The 24,761-nt window shown below is 45.3% G+C and overlaps 1 protein-coding gene across 10 annotated transcripts in view; it reads left to right on the top strand.

The window, feature by feature from the left end:
* RABGAP1L (RAB GTPase activating protein 1 like) overlaps positions 1-24,761 on the top strand; it is a 199,972-nt gene that overhangs the window by 160,925 nt on the left and 14,286 nt on the right. For 6 of the 10 annotated variants that reach the window (XM_052666174.1, XM_052666175.1, XM_052666173.1 and 3 more), the window contains one exon: positions 24,535-24,627. In XM_052666174.1, coding sequence (XP_052522134.1) covers positions 24,535-24,627 — 93 coding nt within the window. Of the gene's footprint in view, positions 1-5,921; positions 6,117-6,175; positions 9,004-15,077; positions 15,099-24,534; positions 24,628-24,761 lie in introns of those variants that run through there. The other 4 variants (XM_052666179.1, XM_052666183.1, XM_052666178.1 and 1 more) reach the window with 4 other exon arrangements.

The raw sequence follows: 24,761 nt of genomic DNA, 5'->3' as shown, positions 1-24,761 counted from the left end.
TCTGTCCTTACCTGACCCTCTGAAGAGAAACAAAGGCAAGCACATAAATACTCCCTTTTGTGCATGCAGCCCAGCAGACTGAGGTTGTGTACGAGGGCAAGTGTAGCTTTTTACATCCAAGTAAGAGAAGATCAGGTTTTCAGTCCAGATTGAACGTTCATCTTGTTTACATAATTCAGTTGCCCATTTGGAAAAATGAAATATATCTGGGAGTGGCATAGCATTCTTAGGTAGCTGTATTCCGAGCTTTTCAAAATAGGCTCTTGGTCTTTTTGTCATTTGTGATGTAAGTCTATCTCTGGGATGTCTGTGTGCGTGCAGTGTGTGCATTTTGGTGCCTTTGTTCACGTGGAGCTCAGAAGTTTGGTGCTTGGTTAAGTATTTCATAGAATCATGGAAGTGTTTGAGTTGGAAGAGACCTTTAAAGGCCATCTGGTCCCACAGCCTGCACTGAGCAGGGACACCCAAAGCTCCATCAGTGCTCACAGCCTATCCAGCCTGACCTCGATGTCTGCAGATATGGGGCACCACCACCTCTCTGGGCAGCCTGTGCCACTGCCTCGCAGCCCTTATCATAAAAACTTCTTCCTTATATCCCATCTAAGTGTCTCGTAATTTATCTCAGGTGTTCTTGAAGCTGAGTACTGAACAAAGCAAAAGCTTACAGCCATCTGAAATGCCCTGAAATACTCCTGCTGCCCTGAGAATTTGTTTCAGGTATTTTTAACAAGATTGAGCTGATTGCTGGTTTGTGCTGCTGCCTCCTGTACCGCGAGAGCAGCCCCAGCCAGCTGCCTGCATCTGACATCCTGCAGCTCAGGAAGGATCCAGAAGGAGCGAAGGAATGCAAACAGTACCGACTGAGACAGCACAGGTCGTGCATTCCTGATAGGAAAATGTGAAATAAGTGAGAATACAAATACAGCATTGCCCAACCAAATGGGTGTTTTGCAATGCTCTGATAACAGCGGGCCAAGAACAGAGAGGTACTGAGGTAGGGTGCTCAGTCATTACCTTGCAGTAACCTTTTTCTTTGGCTGCTGTTTTACTCCATTATGAGAGATGAGAAAGGTGTGATTCAGACCTTGTCTTTCTCAATTTTATAGTCATGAATAGCGATAAGGAAACTGTTATCTATGTATTTTTTCCCTAAGATGGCTCAATAGACAGAGCATCCCTCTCTATAATGTCAGTACTGTGCAGCACAAGGAATGCTTCACAAAATGTGTCATAAAAATTGCCATATTCTCCAGCTTACTGTGAAGTCCTGCAATGAGTTGTTTCAATAGAAGAAAAGGAGTAGTATCACTTACTGGTAAATCAACTACACTGCTCTTGTTCAACATCATCAGGTTCCTCCCTGCCCAACTCTCCAGTCTGTCCACATCTTGTGGAATGGTAGCACAGCCCTCTAGTTTGTAGGTACTATAATGGCACTAATACCAGAGCTGTAGGCTAATTGAAATAAATGATTAAATTAGAATGGGATGAACTAAGAGGCAAGAAAAGGACGCTTACACATTTCAGGTCTCTGCTGCCTGAAGAAATGCCCATCACCAAGCAGGGAGTTGCTCCAGCAATGTGTGTAGGAACCTGCTTCCCATCCATTCAGACCAATTGAGCCCTTCAAGTAAGCTTATTAACAGTCAAATTGAGACAAGTTAATCTTTAAATCATATGTAAATACAGAAGCTTTTCTCATAGTGGTATTTTGAGGCATTAAACGTAGATGCAGATTTTCACAGTGGGAGACTAGATCAGCGCAGTTAAGCACTGAAATAGTTCGTCTCCCAAATCATCTTCTGAGAGCAGAATTTGCCTTTTGCTGTGCTGTGCGGTGGTGAATAGGGGTTTAGCAGCAAAGGATAATGTGAGGCTCAGCTTAGTGCTGCTGGAAGCCTTCTGCCGAGCGGCTCACACAGCCCTGAGCTGCTTCCCTCGGCTGGTCCAGGGGAGCTCTGAGACTGAGCTGCCCTCCTCTGACCCCAGCAAGCAGGGCTCATGGCAAAGGCTTTCTCTATCTGATCCCTCTTACTCATCTTTGGTATGCAAGTACTGTTTGCGGGGCTGTTTTTTTTTGGATCCTTTGACCTCCAAGTTAATGTTTTCATTTTTAAGTCCGGCACAGTGGGACACGCTGCTCTCCTGGAAAGAGTCAGTGGTTTGTGGTGTTAATGTATAATACATGAAATAATCTCTTTTCAGAGTCCTGAAGCATTCCTCAGTCTAGACTGCCTCTCGCAGCCCAGCTGTCTGACTTCAGCCCTCAGCCACCAAGGTGCTTGGGCTGCTCTGTCCGGTTTGGGCCCATTCAACTGGCACTGTGTGCCGTTCACCCCTGTAATTTCAGCCTTCATTATTTTTATCTCACCTAGTCAGCAGCCATACTCTTGATGTACTGTTTGTGTTGGCAGTTTACTACTGTCCTGTTCGCACACTACTGTCCTGTGTCCCACCTTTTCTATTCTGCTCTGTCAGGGCTCTGGGAGGAAAACACGGCCACAGACCTCTGTGGGGCTTTGCTGTGGGGTTCTGCATGGGTAGGAGCACAGCCCCTGCCTAACCATTGCACAGCAGGCATGTTGCTGTGGGTTTGTGCCCAGCCAGCCCTGGTGTTTTGATGGGTAGGGGAAGCTCTGTGCTCCTGCCTTCTTCCATTAACCACAATTTCTCCATTAACAGCACTCAGAGAAAACAGCATAATACCAATAATAATGATAATGATCGCCTTTATCTTTGCACTTGTCATGGATTTTGCTGTTATTAATCTTCTGCTGGAAGGTAGATAGAGGCTGTTAATTCCTATTTGGAGAGGTTAAGGGTGAATCTGTAGATAGGTATCTACCTTGAGAAATCCGGGTGTGGGTTTTAGAATGGGGAGCCCCAAGCCTTGAAACCCAATCCAAGCTTCTTCATGAGACAGACGTTGCTTCTCAATATGATACTAGACATTAATTAATATGTCTTGTATTTGCTGATCATTTGCTTTCAATGAAAAGCCAGTAGAGTACGGATAAAGATAGCAGTACAGTTGTATACGTATTGTGTGACTGTTGTTTTCATGAAGCCTGGGCTGGCCCTGCTCCTCAGATGGATGTTGTGCTTGATGAAATTGGCTCTGCTTGTGTTGGCTTCCATGCTGTTTGGGTGAAATCCCTGAATGAGGCCGTGCTGAAGTCTTTCCAGAAATCCACTGAAGTGGATAAGTGCAAAGCACTCCTACTACAACTGCTATGCTAATTTTCTCAAAAAATACTTTTTTTTTTTCTTTTATTTGAAATACCCATTGAAGTGATAAATGCAACAAAATTCCATACAAACACCATTCAGCTCTTGGATTAGCAGCCCCAGGGACATTATACCAGGGACATCACACGTGGTTCATGTGTGTGCACTGGGCAGCTGGAGGGACCTGTTTGCATTGGTTTGGCTCTGAGGGCAAAGATTCAGAAGACATGGCTGTGGCCTGGGGCATGTGTGTGGAGTTCCCTGGGCTGTCCCTGCTGGGTCTGCTCCAGCACCCTGCTCATGCAGCTGCCTTGGGTAAGGGTTCTGCTGCCGCTGGGAGGAGAGGAAAAACAGTTCCCCAAGGAGAAAGGGTGGAACGTAACTCAGGTGACAGAAGTCTGCTGCTTTTCAGGAAATGGTGCCTGAAGCTTGTGTGTTAATTTCTGACTGGTTTCTGCAGGCAAGGCTGCAATGCAAACCAATGTGGTCCTACTGAGAGCGCATCTGTAGGCAGCAGCTGAGGTGTTTCGTGTGTTTGGGAGAGGCTGAGAGAGGGGTATGTGAGCATTTTCTGCAGTGTTCCTTGTCATCCATAAGGCAGCACGGACTGCACTTGTGAAGGCTCCTGTCTCATTCACAGTGAGTTTGATGCTACTGCCTTCCTGTAAGACTGCAGCAGACCAGGGAGATGGAACTGGCCTCCTTCATTAGCTGTACTCACAGTAATGCAAAGCCGGCAGCTTCACTGAAGAACCAAACCCTTGACCTTTATCCAGGATGCACCCTGACATGGAGGGGAATGCGTGGCAGCAGCTGGCAAGAGAACCTCAGCCTCAGCAGTTCCATCCCACCAGCCTCTGCCCCCCTTGGAGGACCACCAATTGCACTCTGCCACGGAATGGCTCTTTTGGCTTTAATCTGTGAAAATGAGTTTAAAGTTTTACCTGTGTTCAAATCCTAAGAATGTGGCGTAGGAAGGAACCTCAAGGATCATCATGTTCCTATTCCCCTGCCACAGACAGGGTCCCCATCCACTAGATCAAGTGCTAGATCAGGCTGCCCATGCCTCATCCAACCTGGCCTTGAACACTTCCAGGGATGAGGCATCCACAGCTCTGGGCAGCACCTCGCCACCCTTTCAGAGTAAAACTTCCCCTGACATCTCAACTAAATCTCCCCTCCTTTGGTTTCAAATCATTCCTCCTCATCTTATCTCTGTCTAACTGTGTAAAAAGTTGATTCACCTCCTATTTATAATCTCCCTTCAAATACTGAAAGGCTGCAATGAGGTCAGCCTTCTTTTCTCCAGGCTGAACAAGCCCAGCTCCCTCAGCCTGTCTTTGCAGGCAGGTGCTCCAGTCCTGTGACCCTCTCTGTGGCTCTCCTCTGGACCCTCTCCAACAGCTCCCTGTCTTTTTTGTACTGGGCAGACCTGGACACAGTACTGCAGATGGGGCCTCACAAGAGCAGAGCAGAGGGGGACAATCACCTCCCTGATCCTGCTGGCCACCTCTCTTGTGATGAAGCCCAGGATCCCATTTGCCTTCTGGGCTGCAAGAGCACACTGCTGGCTCACGTTCAGTTTTTCATCTAGCAGGATCCAGTTCTCCATTCTCATTTAGCAGAGGAGGTATGCTCTCTTTGGCCTGTCTCTTCTGACCAGTGTGCCAATAGAACCCCTTCTTGTTTTTGATGTCCCGAGTTCAGTTCCATCTGTAAAGACATGTGCTAAAGCACATCAAGCCCAGATTTTTTCCACACAATTTAAGAGAATTATTTTAGGAGAAACACAGGTGCACACACCCACTTCGTTGGAAAAAATAATAGGCCATAGTATTTGACATTTTAAAGAATAGAAATAAAACTTGGAGAAGCAATTGCTGAACCATAGATCAGGCTGAGCCTGACAGCTGCGTTTTTCAGATGGTATTAGGTGTTCTCGAGCTGTGTGTTCAGTGCTCACTGAGTCCAAAATCACCTCTAGAAAGACTTCTGATGCCTAAAAGTGGAACAAGTAAAATTGCGGCCTGCTTGAGAGCTGCCCAGCACAGGAGCCAGGGATTTGCTCCCCAGCTGGCCGGGTTAGCACAGGACAGGCTGCCCTCCTGCTGCTCCAACTCAGAGCTTTTGTCTGGCCAAGGGATGGGCACAGCAGTGATGGGACCTGGGCTTGGCCAGCCACATCTGGGGCTGCAGGTGGGTTTTCAGATAACCTTGGGTGTCCACTAAGCATTTGGGGTCAGCATGTTTTCCTTGGGTGTGGAGAGAAACAACTTCATTTTGGAAGTCACGGTGTTTGCCCTTTACAAGCACTTTTCACTCGCTGATTGCATTTGAAGCAGTGGTCGTTACTGAGTAAGGAATGATGGAATCATTATTCCATCTCATTTGGGTGGAAAAAATCACGCTATAAGCTTGTCTTGAATGCTGCCAAATGCCATTCCAAGTGCTATGAAAAGAGTGTTATGTTTCCTTATCTGAGGGCTGCTGTGAACTCCTGGAGTCATTAATGCAAGAAAAACAGATCATAGAAAATGACACAGGAAGCACAGCAGGAGGAATGACTACTTAGCTAGAAACTGCACACACCTCACATACGTAATGCTTTGCAGTCTATCAGAAGATCCTATCCCTGTCAGATAGCAGTAAGACATTCCCGGGGGTGGAGTGAAGTGAATTTATCTCAGGAACGAGCAGGTTCTGCTTTGCTAAGCTGGCTGCTGTGCTCAGTTCGGGAATTTTCCACTCACCTCTGATATCCACCAGCACAGAAATCCCAATTAGGGCTACTTACCTGATTAGGTAACGGCTGTCTGCAGCTTACCTGTCCTTCTGTGGGCTCTCCTCTGCCGTCCTGACTGCTCGCTTGAAAAATTGCTGCTTTGGAGGTATGCCTTAAAAACGTGTCGTGGAAGGGACTGTGCTCCTGTTCCTAGCAGAAGGCAGCTGCGAAGCAGCCGTGGTGTTATTCTGAGAAGGGCTGTCTGCTGATGCTGCATGGGGCTGTTAGTGTATTTTAATATCTGGTTCATTAGTGCAGCACTCATGTTTGCAAGGGAATGATGCTCTGAGATGCTGTCAGAAAGGGGTGGTGCGTCCCGAGGAGGTGGCCATGGCCAGCTCTGTGCTTGCTGCCTTTTTCTTCCATCAGCGTTTGCTTCCATCAGTACAGGCTTATGCTAACTGGATTGAAGTGCTTATTATAATTTTGTGCTGTGACTCAGATTATAGCACAGACTGTTAACGTGGATGCAAGCCGCAGGCTCACGGAGATTGGTAGGCAGCTCAGCTATGCTAGCTGGAAATAACAGCTGAAAAACCTCCCTTTAAGAGTGAAGATAGGCATTAGCCAACATCAGAAATCAGTGGTTAGTTCCTGAGATTGCTAGTTAGAACATGCCAAAATTGCAAGCCCTCTGTGAAGGATGTATATGAGAAGAATCATTCAGCCAGTGATATGTTGGGAACATGTCTGTTTAGTTCTCTTAAATCATCTACCCCTCCTGGTGAAGGCACAAAAAGGGGATGCAGATCCCCATCCACGATTCCTTATGAACACAATTCCCTGCTGGCTGAATCAGCAAAGGGATCTGAGTGGCCACAGCTGCCGAGTCCTTCTGATGATTTGCATTCTCCACCTCCTGCCCTTATTGCAGCATTGAGTCTGTCCCTCGTTTCCATGGGGCTGCTGGTTGTGAGCTCAGCCCCGTAGGGAGGCATTGTGGGAGAACTCTGACAACAGGTGCCTTTGTCAGCGCACCTTGGCAGCTCCCATGCAGTGAGCTGGGAGCAGCAGCTGAGTGCTACGTGTTCCTTCTGCGAGGAAAGGAACCCACGGGGCACCTCCCGAAGCCAAAGAGGAGGCGGTCATGCAAAGGGCTTCTGAAAACCTGAGCAGGTTTTAGCGTATCAGGTATGATTTTTGTTTGGCGTGGCACAGAGAGCAGCCCTGTGAGCTGGATGTTGCGTCAGGATCTGAATCTCAGCTACCTCTGCCGTGGGAAGCAATTGCAAAAACTCTGCATGCCTCTGAAGAGAGACACAGATCTTTTAAAGCAGCGTTATAGATACATTTTGAGTAAAAAATACCTTCCTTCATCCTGCAAGGGTTAAGCGTGGTCAGAAGCTGCTTTGGTCTCAAGGATTTAACCTCAAGTACTGCATTTTTGTTTGCTATAAGCCTATTAGAATTCTCTCAGTTTCCTAGCAATAACGTGTAATTTCCCCCCTATTTAAGTGAAAGAGGTGTCGGGTTTTAATCCTCAACGCTACAGCCGTTGCTCAAGTTTCCTATTCAAATGCAAATAACACCTGGTGCTTTTTGGACACCCATGTAATCTGTGATAAGGATACTGCAGGAGCACAGGAAAAAGAGAAGAGCAAGGTGCGTCTTAACCCAGTTTGCTCTGGAAAGCGAAAGTGTAACCATCTGCTACCGACTCATTCAACTGGAAACTTCCAGCCGAGCTGCAGCACCCGGCGTGCGCTCCTTGGGGACAGCTGGAAAGGTCGTGCTCCTGAAACAGGTCAGATTTGCTGCTGGGATGGACAGAAGGCTTCCAGAGAGAAGAACGTAGTGGATGTGCCCGCGAGGGAGTGCAGATTTGGTTGGAAGTTTCACCTGAAAGGAGTTTGTTCTGGAGGTGATCAGTTTGTTTCTGCAGACTGCTTGCTGTGAATCTCCTGTTTTAATCCCTGCGCTGGCTTTTGGTGTGTGTCAGATGTTAGGATAAACAAATTGACATCTCAGAGTAAGTTGGAAGGCAACTATGCTTTGTAAGGCTCAGAGACAAGATAGCGTGCTGCTTAAATAAAAGCAGAACAGTCCTGGGTTCGGGTTAAAAACCTTCCACTGCAAAACTTTTCACTTGGGTCATTTTTTTATTTTTTTTTTAATTTCACTTGTGGAAGTTCAGGCTTATTCAAAGAAGGTCCTACAGACTTCATTGCCTTTTGCACAACTGTTGTACTGCGTTACAAGTGGAACCAAAGGACCCTTCTGGGGCGGCGGGGGGGGGGGGGTTGTGGCTTGGTACCGTTACCTTCCTGCTCATAGCAAGGGTCTGAGTGGCACAAAATGCAGTTTGGATTTGTGTAGAAGAAAAGGTGAATGTTCTTCAGAGCTTCTGAGGAGAGATTTAGAAACTCGTGGAAAGCTGAGAAATGTTTGAAAGACGTCGTCATAACGCCATTCTCTGTGGATTTAGAAATAAGCCAGGAGAAAACACTTGCTGGGAAGCAAGCTAACCTGCTAAAGAAGGCTACCAGCTTTCAGTGGAGAAAAGTTGGGAGAAGTACAAAGTTTGAGAAGAACAGAAGCGATTGCAGTCCTGCCATCAAGCGCTGGTGGGTCAGTTCTTCCTTAACACTAATCTGGTTTGGCTGCTGCTCGTTCCTCTTCAGCCTGATACTGGAATTTCAAGTACTTGCGTCTCCTGAAGGCTGAAAAAATCCGGCTTTTGCAAGCGGACCGCTGAGAATGTGAGCAGGTGTTCTTCCTGCAGTAATAAGAGGCACCCTCGAGAGGGAGATCCGCGCAGGAGGTATCTGCGAGGTCGGCTCTGCTCCTGACACTCCTTCCTCATTAGCTCTTCGGGTGGGTGTGAACAACTGACAAAGAGCCGTGCCAAGGCTCAGGCTCGCGCTCCCACTGCTAACGGCAGGATGATGGAAGAGGTGTCCATCATGGTGGCTTACGACGCGCATGTTTTCAGCCAGCTGTGCGATGAGGACTTTCTGGCCAATCTGGTGGCAGTCAGCAAGCCCAGATCTGTGGTAGGTGTTCCTCTCACTCCTTTGCCAGCAGTGCTTAAGGTTATGCTCTTTGCAGCAGCTCAGTCCTCCTGCTGAAAGCTGTTTGTTTTTTTCTTTTGAGTACCTTCTCAGCAGTTTGCCTTTGTGTGCCAGTGAGACTAAAGTTTATTTCAGTGGGGAGAAGATTATTAAAATAATACCCTTTTAGATTGCTAAATTTAGAAGAGGATGACCTGCTTAGTGGGGAAATAACACTTTTGGAAATAATCTTTAAATAATTGAAATAGCGAACTGGAAAATAACTGTTGTTGGTGCTAAATGATGGGAACTCACTCTGTGTCTGAGCAGTCAGCTGGAGGCTCAGACCTGGGGTCTGTGGTGGAGCTTACTGTCAGCCATTGAATCTATGAGGACCTGGCCTTTGCAAGGCAAGGATGATTCAACACTTCTCTATGCTTTTGAAACCAACATAAGTATCTGTTAGAACTTCTTAGTCGAACTACCACTTACTTTTTCCTAAGTAGCATGGCTGTGTAAATTCCATGTATTGTGATCCCCTTCTGCCCTCACAGAGATCCCAGCCCTTCTCTGTGGAGTTGCAGCAATGACTCCAGAGTTTGGTGCCGGCATTCATTTTGGTCTCAGTTCTACAGCTGTGCCCATGGTGAGCCAATCCAGCTAGAATGGGTCGAAAGGGGCCTTTGAAATCTGGATGTCCAACTTACCTTGAAAGCAGATACAGTGAAAAGTTCAGTATGAATACAAATCAGACTAATTATTTAGGAATCCAATTAAGCATCTCTGTCCTCAGTTTGGTCTATGTATGTGTTTGTATGCACTAAGTTAGTCCTAAAGGTACTTACAGCAGTTCATTAAGCTGTGATGAAAGAGATTTCTCAGAAGAAGAATACTTCCCTTTTTTGCCATGTGTAAAGTCTCCCTGCACGTATTTCCTGCTTGGGTTTGTCTGCCTGTGTGTGCTCGGGGAATCTCAGGGCATGAACTCATCTCCTGCATACTCTGTGTAAGGTAACGGCCTTGTATTCCAGAGCTGTGGAGATGTGGCATTTGGGGTTGGTGGGTGTTTGGACTTGGGGATCTGAAAGGTTTTTTCCAGCCTTAATGATTCTGTGATCTAAAGCAGAGTCTTACCCAGCCCCTTTTATTACTCTGCCTTTGTTTGCTTGAGGAGCGCCGTGATGGCACCGCAGCTCCGGCACACGGAGTCCTCTTGCACAGGTGAGAGAGCCTCTCGTAATGACACCGGGCTGCAAAGGGCTAATTACCAAAATAGAAACCAGCCCAGATTACAGCTGCCAGTCTCAGTGCTTGCAGCCTTTGTACTGCAGGAAGTGGGACTGCCATGGGGTTGCTCACGTGTGGGGCCAGCCCTGCTCAGATGCCCAGTGCTATGTAGGTAACAGGCTTGCCTAAGGAGAGTCAGGGTTAGCTGCTGTATCCCTGCTCCCATCAGTCCTGGTCAGATTTTTTTTCCACTGAAAATTTCACACTTCCATTTAAATGCAGCAGTGCTTTTAGTGTTGCTTTGATGCATGTAAATAGCAGACAGTTTTAACAGAAATATTTGCTCTCAGTGCTGTATGACAGCAAACTCCCAACGTATATCTTTATAAAATTAGTCATATTGCAGTGTGACCATGACGTGTGGTTATTTCTCTGTGCAGTTTTGCTTCTCTGTTGGTTTGCATCTTAGGCAATCACTTGCACCTGTACAAAAAGAGTAGAAATTTGTCACCATCAGGATCTGATAGATGTTGCATAAGGGGTAGCTGACATGGCAAGTGGAAGGCATCAGATAAATAGCATCAGTGAGCATGGACCAGGATGCCTTCCTTTTAGTATCTTTGTTAGTCCAAAACCACGTTGCGCTGAGATGCAAGGAAGCATGTAAGTTGGCTGCTGGGAGAGCTGAGTAGCTTTACTTCAGGGAATTTAAATTCTCAACTTATCTGCAGGAATCTTGGATGCTAAGACTTATAAAAATGCTATGCTAAGTGGTATAATCCTCTTAATCCAGAGCTGAAGGACGTTCTTCTGGAAAGCTGCATTGTATTTTCATTTGCCTGCCCGCCTTGCCGCTCTGTTCAGGGGGATTATCAGGCATTTCACAGAAATCCTTCATGGTTACACGCCAGCACATGCTGCCATAATGATTCCTTGGTCACCACTTCCCACAGAAGCTTTGGAGCCAAAAGAAGGAGGTTCAGAGCGGATGGGTTGGCTGCAAAGTGGGTGGGAAGCTGGGTGGCCTGGCAGGAGAGCAGGGCATAGTGGTCGTGGTTGAAGGTCTCAGTGGCAGCTGGCTGAGACTGGAGGTTGGTGGTGGGGTGAGGATCGTGCTGGATGCTGTTGGATGTTTTCAGGCCTATGCACAAGGAGAGGACGACTCTTCGCTTTCAGGTGGCAAAAACCTCCCAAGCAGAAGGCAAGACTGTGTGCCCACTGCAAAGCCCTTCCAGTCTCTGTTCATGTGAGGCTGTAGCTGTGTCTTCTGTGTGGTCTGGTGGTCAGGAGGAGCTGCCAGCATAGGAGCTTTCCCTGGATGGCATTACCCCCAGCTTGCTGCTGCTAAAAGGAGTACAAGTTGAGATGGTCACTGTTGTTAGGATTGGCTTTTCCCAATGGATATTTGGGATTGGTGTTAGGATTGGCTTATCTGCACTCTCCTGTAATCTTTTCCTTTCCCTACTGCAGCAGGGATCTGACCCTCAGGAACTCTGCCTCTGCTCCCCTGCAGGGCAGGAGCAACTAGATTGTGATCTGCTCATGTCCTAGGAAGAACAGCTATGATCTGAATTTATATTTATACAGCTATTAAAAAAAAGTAGAATTTGCGTGTGTGTATGTATGTATGTATATATATATATATATATGTATACATATAAAAAATTCTACTTTTAAGTAGTCAGCCTTACCATGTCATCTTCTTCCCCTTAAACTCATCAGGATTTTAAGTGGGCAAAGAAAGCACTCTCATAAAGCTAATTAAAGAGGCAATCTTATCACCATAGTTTGCTTAGTAACTTCAGATTTGTCAGTGTGACCAATGAATATTAATTTGGTAAGAATTCATTTGCCATTAAGACTTGGTTAACATCCTTAGATGTCAGAAATAAGCACATTAAAATAAAATGCCTCCTTTTCTTGGGTTCCTCACGTTTTAAACTCTTAAATTTTCCACGTGTTTGGGAAAACTGGCACAGTTTCCATGTTGACAGTGTGAGGCATCTGCAGGTCCCTTGGCACGTGGAATCCCTTTGGGCCAGAGAGGAGTACCAGCTCTGGTTGAGCTCCTGCTGCTGATAGCAAAGACATCATTATGGAGCAGATAGCTGTCTGATGAAACTCAGTGCTTGTTTTAATGTGCACAGATCAAGCCCCAAAAGTGCATCTTATAAACAGCATAAAGCACGTGTTTTATGTTGCAGTAATGTGTAGTTCTTGTGCAGTTTGGCTACTTGTTCCTGCTTATTTGACCTCCCTCACTCATCTGTGATTAAATATGAAAATTGATACCAAATTCCCTGGGGCTCTTTGCTTTAGCATCGCATCCCATTTGCTTTCTGCTGTCCCAAGCCTTCCACGTGCAGTACATTCTGGCAGCCACATCTAATGAGAGTCCTGGGGCCTGGAGTCAGCTACTGTGGGGCGTCCAGCCCTGCCCTGCTGTGGGTTGGTGTGTGTGGGGCTGGTTTTCATCTTTCTGTTCAGTGCTCTGTGGTGCAGTTTGTATCTGGCAGCGTCATCAAACAGGGGGAGAAGATATAGGGGAAAATACAGAGGAGAAGCAAACAGCTCTCACTTGAGTTTGGCAGGAGTTGTGAAAGATGTCGTTTTCCATGGAAATCTGTTCATCTCTGGCTGTTGGAAATACGCTTCCAACTTCTCACTGCGATATATTCAGGTTTCAGCTTCTCATCTTGGTTCTCAGCATGCCTTTTTTTGGCAGAACGCAGCATTCTGTGCTATTATGGCTTTTATCCCTGTGCAGGTACCAGCGTGCTGTGAGCAGCTCAGCTCTCTGCTCTCTTGTACAGGCCGAGAAGCTTGAGCTCTTAAGCCCCCTGCTGTAAGGCATTTATGCTGTGCACAAGGCAGTTTGGTAGCTTTGCTCTGCATGCTTTTTGTTTATCCCAAATGCATATTGCATATAGCAAGATCACAGAATCACAGAACTGTAGGGGTTGGAAGGGACCTCCAGGGATCATCGTGTCCAACCCACCTGCCAAAGCAGGTTCCCTACAGCAGGTCACACAGGTAGGCATCCAGGCAGGTCTTGAACATCTCCAGAGAAGGAGACTCCACCACCTCCCTGGGCAGCCTGTTCCAGTGCTCCGTCACCTCACTGTAAAGAAGTTCTTGCGCACATTTGTGCGGAACTTCCTATGCTGCAGTTTCCAGCCGTTTCCCCTTGTCCTGTCTCCACTCACCACTGAAAACAGTCCGGCCTCGCCATTCTGCCCCCCACACCTTAGATATTTATAGACCTGGATCAGGTCCCCTCTCAGCCTTCTTTTCTCAAGGCTGAACAGACCCAGTTCACTCAGCCTTTCCTCATAGCAGAGATGCTCCAGGCCCTTCACCATTTTTGCATCCCTCCGCTGGACTCTTTCCAAGAGATCCTTGTCTTTTTTGTACTGGGGAGCCCAGAACTGGATGCAGTGCTCCAGATGAGGTCTTACCAGGGCAGAGTAGAGGGGGAGGATCACCTCCCTCGACCTGCTGGCCACACTCTTTTTAATGCACCCCAGGATGCCATTGGCCTTCTTGGCCACAAGGGCACACTGCTGGCTCATGGCCAACCTGTCATCCACCAGGACACCCAGGTCTCTTTCCGCAGAGCTCCCCTCCAGCAGGTCATCCCCCAACCTGTACTGGTGCATGCAATTATTCCTCCCCAGATGCAAGACTCTACACTTGCTTTTGTTAAACCTCATCCGGTTTTTTTCTGCCCAGCTCTCCAGCCTGTCCAGGTCTCGCTGAATGGCAGCACAGCCTTCAGGCGTGTCAGCCAATCCTCCCAACTTCGTATCATCAGCAAACTTGCTGAGGGTGGCCATTATCCCCTCATCAAGGTCATTGATGAAGATGTTGAACAAGACCGGACCCAGCACAGACCCCTGAGGAACACCGCTGCTTACAGGCCTCCAACCGGACTCTGCACCACCAACAACGACCCTCTGTGCTCTGCCAGTCAGCCAGTTCTCAAACCACCTCACTGTCCACTCCCCACGCTTCCTCAGCTTTGTTATAAGGATGTCATGGGGCACAGTATCAAATGCCTTGCTGAAATCAAGGTAGAATAAGAGAAAGGTAGAGAAAAGAGAAGGTAGAAAGATCAGATATCATATTCCAGTATTGGTCTCCTAATGATGACCTAGGGTTAAAAACTTCTTCCTTTGTCCTTTTCCTGTCCTTGTGCAGACTCACTGACAGTGAGCTTGGTCCAGGCCTGGCTCTGTGCTGTGCTGCACAGGAATGAGATGTCTCACAACATTTCACATCCATCCGAGCAGTTTTCTGTTCCTACCCTCCTCTTACCCACTTGTCATCTGCAGACTTCATTAACAGGATTTTATTTTCCACTTCCAGGTCACAGATGTAACATTTAACAGTGCTGAATGTTTGATGAGTCCCAGAAGAAACCCTTTCAAATGTCACTGACCCAAAAATGAGAAATACCACTGAGTAACGATTCCCTTTGCCGGTGTTTATCTGACCCAATTCCCAAGCTGTGTAATTCATGCTTCGTGGCTATTGTGCACTCTTCTGCTTTTTATTTATTTATTATTGTTGTCATATTTAAAATCTGTCATGTGCTGGGGAATCCAGTGCTGGAGGAGTCCGTTATGGGTGTGAAGTTTTATCAGTCAGCCCAGTAATCAGCCCTGGAGATAAGGAGTGAAGTGGGACCTGCAGTTGGCAATGGCAATGGGTGTGGAACTAGCTGTGTTCCCAGGCCTGTTAAGAGCTGGCTCCAGCTTTTCATAGATGGCACGTGGGGTTTTCTGGGTTTCACTTACCAGCCAAGGGGTCTGGGGGATTTGATTTGTGCTTCTTAAATATCAGTAATGCAGAATCTTCTTCAAGTCTAGGCGAGTCTCTTCTGTGTTCAGTGAGCATCAGTGGGCCGGAGAGCTTGTCTGTCAGTTCTGCTAACGCTTCTGCACTGCCTGAAACTGCACTGCCTTGTTTTCAATGCATCAAAGCTGTTCTCTGGACACTTCTGGCTCTTCTGCATCACACATCTCTAAGTATTAATGGAAATGAACAACATAGAAATCCTTTCATTCCCACCATCTGTAGGAAAAAATATTTATTGACCTTCCTTAGGCTAAACTTGAAATTTTTTATCTTCTGCTTTTTAACTTCTATTATAAAATCATAGAATGGCCTGGGTTGAAAAGGACCACAATGATCATCTAGTTTCAACACCCCTGCTGTGGGTGGGGTTGCCAACCCTCTTATTTTCGTTTATTTCATTTATTTTGTTCCTCTTCTAATAATCTGTGCTACTTTCACTGTACGTCCTCTTCATGTTTAAATGTTTCTTCTTTCTGCCCTTGTACAGTAATTGGATTTAGAAGCAATTATTTAAACAGTCTTTGTGATTAAGCACTCAGGAGTATTTCAGTATTTTGGAGCTTCCTCATTTTCTTCCAACAAATAATCCCAGGAAAATTGATACAGGCTTTTCCAGGTAATCTAGGAACTCTGCGTTGTTATAAGCACACTTGGGAGATGATATCTGCAATAGGTTTCTAGGTATCATTGATTCACCAGCTCTTTAGTTTAATTGATCTGAAGAGCATTGAGTATCATTATGGATGTTTAAAACTAAAGAGCGGGTGGTGAGTAACTTTGCTGTGTTAGACCACATTTTAGCATTTAAATACAGAAATGGTTTAAAGTAGAGTAATGGCTTATCAGAAATCCTATGTAAAGCAGAGTTTAGCTTACTTCCACAGGTGAGGTAGGTCAGGTGACATGGTACAGCCACTCCAAGTCTGTTAGATACAGCAACCATCACAGGATGAAAAAGCAGAGTCAGAATAAAGATTTGAAGCTCTTGAATTCAAACCCTACAGCTTTCTTACCTCACTCTCGTGTTTTGCAGATTAATGTAATACGTTACACCTTAGTTAAAGCCATAAATAAAACCAAAACCTGTGTGCAATCGTAAGAAATGCAGTTATTCACTATTCTTAATGTCTCCATGGTCTATGGCTCATCCACTTTGAAAGAAGCACTAAAACTAGATGAAAAGACAGTTAATCTATTTACAAAAGCCTAATTACTGAACTATTAGAAAATGAATGTAAAGTTCATGCAGGTGGATGTCTTAGTTGAAAGTCTTGTCTTTGTTGTCTGTGACTGTTTTCACTCTTTGAACCCAGTTCTCAGAAGAATTTAGCAATGTGTATCAGCGCCGTGCTCAAGATGTGTATTTCAGTATTTGTTATCCTGTTTGTTCTTTCATGCACATTCAGTGTGTACAAATCTTCTTTACTGCTTCCTCCTAGCTGTGTCAATATGAACTTACAACAAAATAAATACAATCCTGAGTGCAGGTTATGCAGCTTGCCATTGCTTCAAACCTGCAAGCTTGTCTTTTGTGCTGAGAAAAGTCCAGAGCAACACATTAGATATGTCAAAGCAAAGCTCGGTGTGTGTAAAAAGTCACTGCAGAGTCACCAAACTAATGTCAAGTTAAGATATTACGGTGTTTGTCCTTCACCCTGTGTGTCACCAAAGGGTGTTGGAATGAACAAGCACGTTCAGATTGTCTGTATTCAGGCTGAACTTTCATAGCAGCTCCTGCAGCGTTGAGCTTTGTCATCCCAAAATTGTGTGTTTTTTATCCTTGCCAAGAGGAATGGGAGATGAGAGGCAGGCCTGGGTCAGAGAGCTCAGCAAGGATATCTGTGCTGCTCAGATGGGATTGGCTTTCCAGCTGAGGTTGGCAGTATGGCCATGTCATCTTCAGCCCCTCCTGCTGATGCCCCTCTTGCTTTTGTCAGAGCTTAGTTTGCTCTTGGGCTGTGCCCTGCTGCATGAAGTCTTGGGTTTGGTAATGGACTAAACCTAACAGAGACTCAGATAGCTGTAAAGGGTGAGTGCAAGTCTCAAAAAAAAAAAAAAATATATATATATATATATATATATATATACACACTTACATCTTATATCATATATATGAAAGACTTCTGCATGTTGATCTTCAAATCAGCATGCCTGATTGGATCTCCTGGGGGCCAATGAGCAGTGCTGCTGCATGTTCCCTTCCCTAGAGGTGCTCTCTAGCAGCTACTTACAGCATGCTACTGGCTGACTAAGGCTTCTAAACTCTGCTGGTCTTCCTCTAGGCACCTGCCTGCTCTGTGGTGAGAGATGCTTTGCAGGTCCCACAGAGGCTGAAAGGTGCAAATATGGCAAAGCTTGAAGCTTCATTAAAGGCATAGAGGAATCCTTGGCAGATGAAGGAGTGCAGACAACATGGCAGGGTACACATCAGTGATCAGAGTGAAATGCTATATGCGGCTTCAGTGAGCCTTTCTGGTACCTTGGAAGCTGAATGTTGTTTCTCTTGCTTTTTCAAAACCCCTGTCATTCAATCTGTTTGGTTTTTATTTTAAGGCTTTGGACAGCAGCATTTATGGAGTAGGGAAAGAAAGAGAATAGGGAGGAAGGTTGCAGGGAGGAAGGTTGCAGGGCAAAAGCCCAGCTTCAGCTCAACTTGGCCAATGAGATGAAGTTCAGCAAGACCAAGTGTCTGGTCCTGCATTTGGCCACAGCAACCTATTCATCCCAGATCCCTACACTTACACTGCAGTGACAAGGACCAGAGTGATAGAGCCAGGAGGGAGTCATGGCATAAAGGTTGAGAACTGCTGCTCATGACAGATTTCTGTCTTTCAGAAAAGCTGGTGGGTCTGCACAGAGAGGTAGTAGTCATATTTTGCACATGAATCAGAGTCATGAGGGTTTTGGCACAGCAACGTGAGGACAAAAGACCTCAGTGGAACTGGGGGAGAGCAGTAGCTGATGTGTCAACAACCAGTGTACAGATGATGTATCTTGCACGGGAACCTTTGGCCAGCCATCCTGTCTGTAAATAGGGTTTACTGAGTAAACCATATGGGCATGGCCAGGAAAAGTGCTGTTCTAAAACAGTGCTTTGTACTGCTGCTGCAAGGCATTCCTTCGTATCCTAAAAGCAGAATTATGCCACTGTTTTTAACTAAATGTCACTGCTTTCTCTGTGTTGAGGCAGGACAGGATTTCTCCATTGAGTGCTACAGCTGGGCATAATTTTCCACCCCTGATTTCTTTTCATTGTCATAGATGTGGGTTAGATCAAAATCAGGGAATGCTGCCTCTCAACCTGGGGGAGAGCTGACGGTCACCAAGAAGTGTGTTTGTAACCTGTAGCACCAAATGCACTGGAAGGTTTGTGGAAGACTGTAAACTTTCAGGGAAATGTAATGCTATGAGGTACAACCATAATAATTATGTGATGGAAAATCTGCTCTGGTCAGTGTGCCAGTTCTGTTACCTGCTCCTGCTCTGAGTCCTATGGGTATATAAATAGGAGTCATCAGACTGCATCATCTTTTGTGGCAGAGACCTCGTTGTTCAGGCATTTTTTAAGTTCTGTTGGGTAATAAAAATGACCTGTATACAGATATTTTTCCATCTAGAATGTTTTGAATATTTTACTCTTAACCACTGCACTCTTGTTGACCAGAACTGATTTAAATGCAAAAGGATGCTTGCTGACAACGTCAGTGTGGCTGTTTCCTGAATGTAGCTGTTTTTCGCTGTGTGCCTCTCAATATTGAATCTTGTATCTGTGAGAGGAAGCACTTCTTGTCTGTGTGAGCTGCAGGACATCCGCTGTGACGATAGAAAATAATCAGCCATTTGTAAGCACTGCTTTTAAGCCACAGAGGATGGTTGTTGGGTTACCTGGTTGGTCTTTTTGTTTTTTTGCTAAAACAAACAGAGTTGAAGTGGATAAGAAGCCCTCCATAGCCCAGAGCGGAAATGAATTTTGGAATGCTGAAAAATTTGTGGATCTGAAGATGAATATTTTACTTCCTTTTATTGCAGATCCCTCTGCAGTCCATACATGTGCTTGTAACACAGAAGTATTGCAGTGAGTGCGTAAGTACACTCCAAGGTTCAGAGCTGCAGCTCAGGAAATGTGAATTTCTTGTTCTCTTTGCCTGTGTTGCTGCATAATGAGGCTTGCTGCATATCTCTTGGTCTCAGCTTACTCTTTTAACTAAGTTAACTGTATTGTTAACTGAGCCTAAGTAAGCAGATCTTCAAATGGAGGGGCAATGGAAGAATAATGTGTTCTGCCAGGTTCAGCAGGTTTAGATGAATGGAAATGCAATAGAGAGATTAGAAGCTGACAAAAGAATCTGGTGTTGGAAATCAAGCAGAGTCACTGACTGCAGCCACTGCTGTTCTGAATCACAGTTGGTTGGGCAGGTGCTCTGGAAATTTGCTCCTTTTCACCCTTCGTATAAATTCCTGTGGATGTCTTAGCTGCAATTGATATATTTTGTTAATGGGGTGATGTGGAAAAGGTAAATAAAAATTCAAAGCAAAGCTGATTTGCTTTGCCTCCACCCTGCATTCAAATTGGATTTCTGTTATCCTGAAGACTCTCTCTGAGAGGTCTTAGACCTACAGAAGTGACAAAGGGATGATATACAGCAAGAATAAAATTCTTCCTGCAGTGAAGCAGTACTTAGGTGTGCTGCTTTGGGACAAGCTGCTTTGCTGGTAAGAGCATCTCTGCAGGTTCTTTTTTTCCAAATGCGAGATAGAGGTGGTGCTGTGCAGCTGGCACTCAGACAGACACATGGTAAGCAGACAGTCTCTCCAGCATAGTGAATGTTTCCAAGGAATCTCAGGGAGCATCTCCTTCTTGTCAGTGCAGACAGTAAAATAGCAACTGACATTCAGGGCTTTTATTGTGCTGCATGCAACTCGTGAGCTGGAGCAGGGTAACAGTACTGTGGGTTCACCTTTATCCACTGTGATGAAAGGTGGTAAATCAGCCTGAGCCCTGAAGATTCTATACTGCAGATTCACCTGAAGCTGGGCTGCAGGGAGGATGATGCTGGAATCAGGTGGTAAGAGGCTGCTTCCTGGGAACTTGTTCACCACGTTGCCCCAAAACCAGGGATTGGGTGATGTTTAATGAGGTTGGTGGTTGTGTTTTGGAGTGGGGCACTTGGCCGTGGTGCTTTAGCTAGGTGAAAGAGCAACACCGGTTGTTCCATAGGATTTCAAACCTGCAGAGAAACAGCATGTTATCAGCAAGCCCTTAGCTGCACAGTGACAAAAGGAGCGGTGGGAGTTCTTCAAACCCTGTTCCAGCTTTTGGATTTTCTTTAGGCAGCAGCTGATTTAAATCCCTGAGTTTCTTCACCATACAAAGTCTGTTCTGCAGGCGTTTGCAGGCAGGGAAACTCTGATTTGGCCTTTTTCCTCTGAGATTTCACGCTTGTGGTTAATATCTCATAGGGGATCAAGTTGTTCTGGTTGCTTTGCATAACATCTATAGATGACATCCCACTCATCCCCTTTAAAATCAAATCCAAGAGACAGGTCTCTTGTGCCAACATGTTACTGTCGGTTTTATTCTTTCTTTTTCATTACTGTGTTCTCCCAAAAGAAAAATAAATTGCTTATCTACTTCTGAATCTTATTTCCAGTGACAGATATTGCAAAGTATTTCTTCTTGGTTTTTGGCAGCCACATTTGTAAAGATGGGTGGTACAGTTATCCATAGCAATGACTAGGCAGAGGAGGGAAGCATTGACTCAGTTTCTTCGTCTGCTTTTGTTACATTAGAGCCTTAATTTGGCTAAATGAACAAAATCATACTGTCCTTCCTTGAACCTGATTTAGATGTTTTTAAATTAGAACAAATCAATGTGGCAACAAATGAAGGCATCGTGTGAGACCTGAGGTGTGTTATCACCAGTCTCCTTCCTAAGGTTCTACTTGAAGCTTGCTCTCTTCGTATGACACGCTTCAGAGAAACAAGCATCATTTTGAAAGGAGGAGTGCAGAGGTAACTGAATGCTGCTGCCTACATTGGTAGCTTGATGGGACTGCGTATTTTTGGAGTCTTTATGCAGTGCCAGATAGAAAAGGAGAGGGGAGCTGGGAAAAGTGCACTGTGTGGCACTTATTATTTCCTTACTGGAAACTGGAGATCTCTGGATCAGCCTCTGGCTCTCTTCAGTGTGTTCAGGAAATCACTTTACATCTCTGCTTCCATTTCCTTTGGCTGTCAAATGAACATAATGATAACTACCTTCTCTGAGTGCTTGTGCCTCATTAGAGCGATAAAACATTTTGGAGGAAGGAATCATTGATGTGTGACTTATTAATCCTGCAAGGTCAGGCTGAACTGCCTGTAAACAGCCACAGAAATTGCAGGATGAGGAAGAGGTCTCCTGTAGCTGAGTGAATGCTGGTGCTCCACACGCTGCCAGTGAGCAGGATTGCTAGAGAAGGGTGAAGCAGATTTTTCCAGCCCTGTTTGAACAAGGGCCAGTTAACAACAGAGCATTTTTCTCACCTGCTGCCTGTCAGCTCACTGCAGTGCATCCCTGAATGTTCTGTGCACTCGTATGTTGTTTTTGCAGGAAGAGGATTTGTTGTTCAGTTCATCTGCTTGGATGTCTTATCGAGATGCTCTGTGTGTTTTTCCTGTACATACAACCGCTTGCGACATGATAAAAGAACACAGGTCAAGAAGATACTGAGATAAACAGATGAGCCATGTTTAAAACTGTAAGAGCCTCCTAAATTTGATAATCATCAGTTCTAGCCAGTATATAACCGTGGTGCTAAAGAAAGAAGAAATCAATATTGCAGAAGCTTTTGCAGAAAATTTATGAGCACACTTTGTTCAGGAGCAGCCCATGAAGACTGAAGCATAGCTAGCACTGTGCTCTGATGGAGGAGCTTAAAGAGAAGCCCCTTGTTGAATCCACAGTGTTCCAGGGAATAGGAAAACAGGCTTATTTTTTGGTTTTAGTGTAGCAGTGTGTGTGCAGAAGAAAGAAGTTCTGTGAAAAACTATTAAGCTCATTTGGGTACTGCGGCTGAATGGACAGTAACAGTGGAACCTGGTCCCTGCCAGAGCTACAACTATACTGCTTTGGGTTTATATTCATGGGGTAAATGGTTTGTATGAATTGTTTCTCTAACTGTTTTCCCTCAAAATCCTTAAGATGGAATTTCACTGTGTTTAGATGCTACTTTTCAGCTGAGACAAACTTGTGTCATAAGCAGGCATTAATGTACCAGTCAGGTTATTCTTTCAGCATACATGGCAACCATTTTCTGACTGTCACTACATATTCCCCTATGCCCCAACGTTTGCACTCTTTGGTTTGATCCTGGCTTATGATTTACTGTTAATACAGGTGAAGTGTCACTCCACCTTCATCCCAGCTGACAGGCTCTGCAATCATGGGCAGCTCTTGTAGTTGCATACAGGGGAGCTCATCCCTCTGGTGGCCGCAGAGGACCCACGCTTGGTCCCGCTCATGGCTATCTATTGAAACCTAGAGGTGAAACAGAAGAGTGCTTGGTGTGAATTGTTACCAGGTATTAAGAAATCCCTTTGGAGGGCTCGATTCCCACCACAGTATTGCGTGGCTGTTTGCTGGGGGATGCTTGTCTCTTCGTGTAGGGAGGTTTATTTCTTATTTTTACCTTAAAGACTGATTTGGTCTTCATTAAAAATATCAAAAATACAGGAAAATATGTAGTTGTACAGATCCTCTTCTGTTTTACACCCGCGTTGTGCCTTTTTCCTGTACTGCTCCATGACGTCTCCCCCATATTTACCTTCACTTTGTGCTGGTAGCATATAGGAGCACAGAATGACAAAATAACACAGGAGAGCTGAGTCTGGAGGATCTCAGTGCTCCAGTCTGAGAACCTTGATCTGTCTGTCTGAACAAGATTAAAGCGAGCACTGTGGAAGCTGGGAATAGATGAAGATTGGATATGTGATGGGTTCACATCATTTAAAATTCTGTCTTGAAATTATTTCTTATTCTTGATTATTAAATAGCATCAATGGCATCAAGTTGCAGCTAAAACAAAGCAGGCTGGTTTTGCTTCCTGAATGTTGCCTTGTTGAAAAATAAAAACATTCTCACTCTTCTGATTAAATCATTTTCATCTCGTTGTGGTTTGCAGTAAAGAGTGATCAAAGGGAAATTCTCTTTTATGTCTGTCCAAAATGCTGAAAGTTTTTATGTTTCTCCTTTCCTCCTCACTTTATCTGTGGGGGATTGGTTTGACTCCATCTGTAGCTGCAAGCAGTAGTGCTGCTTTATCAGCTCCGTGCTGCTTTGCAGGTCACAGGTTTCATGTTTTCTGCTGTACCAAGGACCTTGCCTGGTCCCTTCCTGCATCACAGAGGAAGGAGGTATTGGATTGAAAACCAACAAGAGAAAAACAACACCCAAATTACATGTAAACATATAACTGCTCATTGGCAGTAACTTTGTATCCTAAGGCAAGGTGACAGGAGCATGTCCTCATGCCAGCAGCTGGCTAGACAAGATCAATATATGAGAGAGGAAGAGATATGTGCATAACAGAGAAAGCGTTTACGAGTCACAGTGGTCAGTGGTGTTAGTGATCTCTCTGGGTGCCAGCCCTTGAGACCACACTTAGCAGGGCTGGATTCTTGCTGCACAGAAGGGACGTGGTAATGCTATTGGAGGCCTCCAGAGAGCTGGTCACATAGCACAGTGTACCAAGGTGAAAGGTCACAGGATCTCTGTGCTTGGTTTGTAGAAAATACAGGTGCTCTTTGTGTCCCTTGTTTCATGTTCAAAGCTGTGTCTTCCCAGAAACCAAGCTTGCTGGGACCTTATCCTTACGCACCGTTGTTTACTGAATTTGCTTGTGATTTCAGTGTTGTTGCCTCTCTGTTTCCCTGCTGTGGCTGGCAGCAAGCACTGCAGTATCTCTACCTTTGCCGAGGAGTGTGGTGCCAGACTTCACGAGGGCATTGGTCACAAGCTAGTAATTTAGACATTACTACTCTTTCAGCAATAAAAACCATTACTCTCATCTCCCCCAGGGAATTCTCCAGTCGTTTTGCACTCACACTTCTTTCTTCTAATTCATTTTAGCAGGTTTTTTTTTTTTATAAGGCGCTTTATTTCATATCAAAGCATATTTTCTTCTTCCCTGTTCTCTGGCTCCATTTTGTTCTTGTTTCTTATTGCAATGTCTCAAAGTATTTGAAAAATTAACAGCAATAGGCACAGAAAGATTTCAGCCAGCCTGCAATGTATCGGTAAGTGACATGGCTTGCTGAGCAAGGGGGGAGGGAGCAATGGGGAGCAACTTAATTCAGCAGCAGTTTCCAGCGCTTCCTTTGCTTTCTGCTTGCAGGCAGAGCTTTCAGAAAGCCTTTCTGGTGTTTCTCTGATCTTTAAATGCGTGTCTTCCAAATGTGTCCCACAGGTGCCAACAAAAAAACTGAAGAAATATGAGAGAGAGTACCAAACAATGCGAGAGAGTCAGCTGCAGCAGGAAGATCCTATGGACAGATACAAGGTACGGGAGATGCTGTGTGGGAACCTTTTTCGTTTGCTGAATGACATGGGGAGAAATGCAGTTCCAGCCATTAGGCAGAGGTGTGCTCCCACCCTCACCTCTCCAGGATTTGCTGATGTAGATTTCAGGGAATA

This window comes from Tympanuchus pallidicinctus, unplaced genomic scaffold (assembly GCF_026119805.1).
Source record: "Tympanuchus pallidicinctus isolate F22 unplaced genomic scaffold, pur_lepc_1.0 scaffold7, whole genome shotgun sequence".
NCBI lineage: Eukaryota > Metazoa > Chordata > Aves > Galliformes > Phasianidae > Tympanuchus > Tympanuchus pallidicinctus.
The sequence above is the reverse complement of the archived record's forward strand: the minus strand, read 5'-3'. Positions and strand labels throughout refer to the sequence as shown.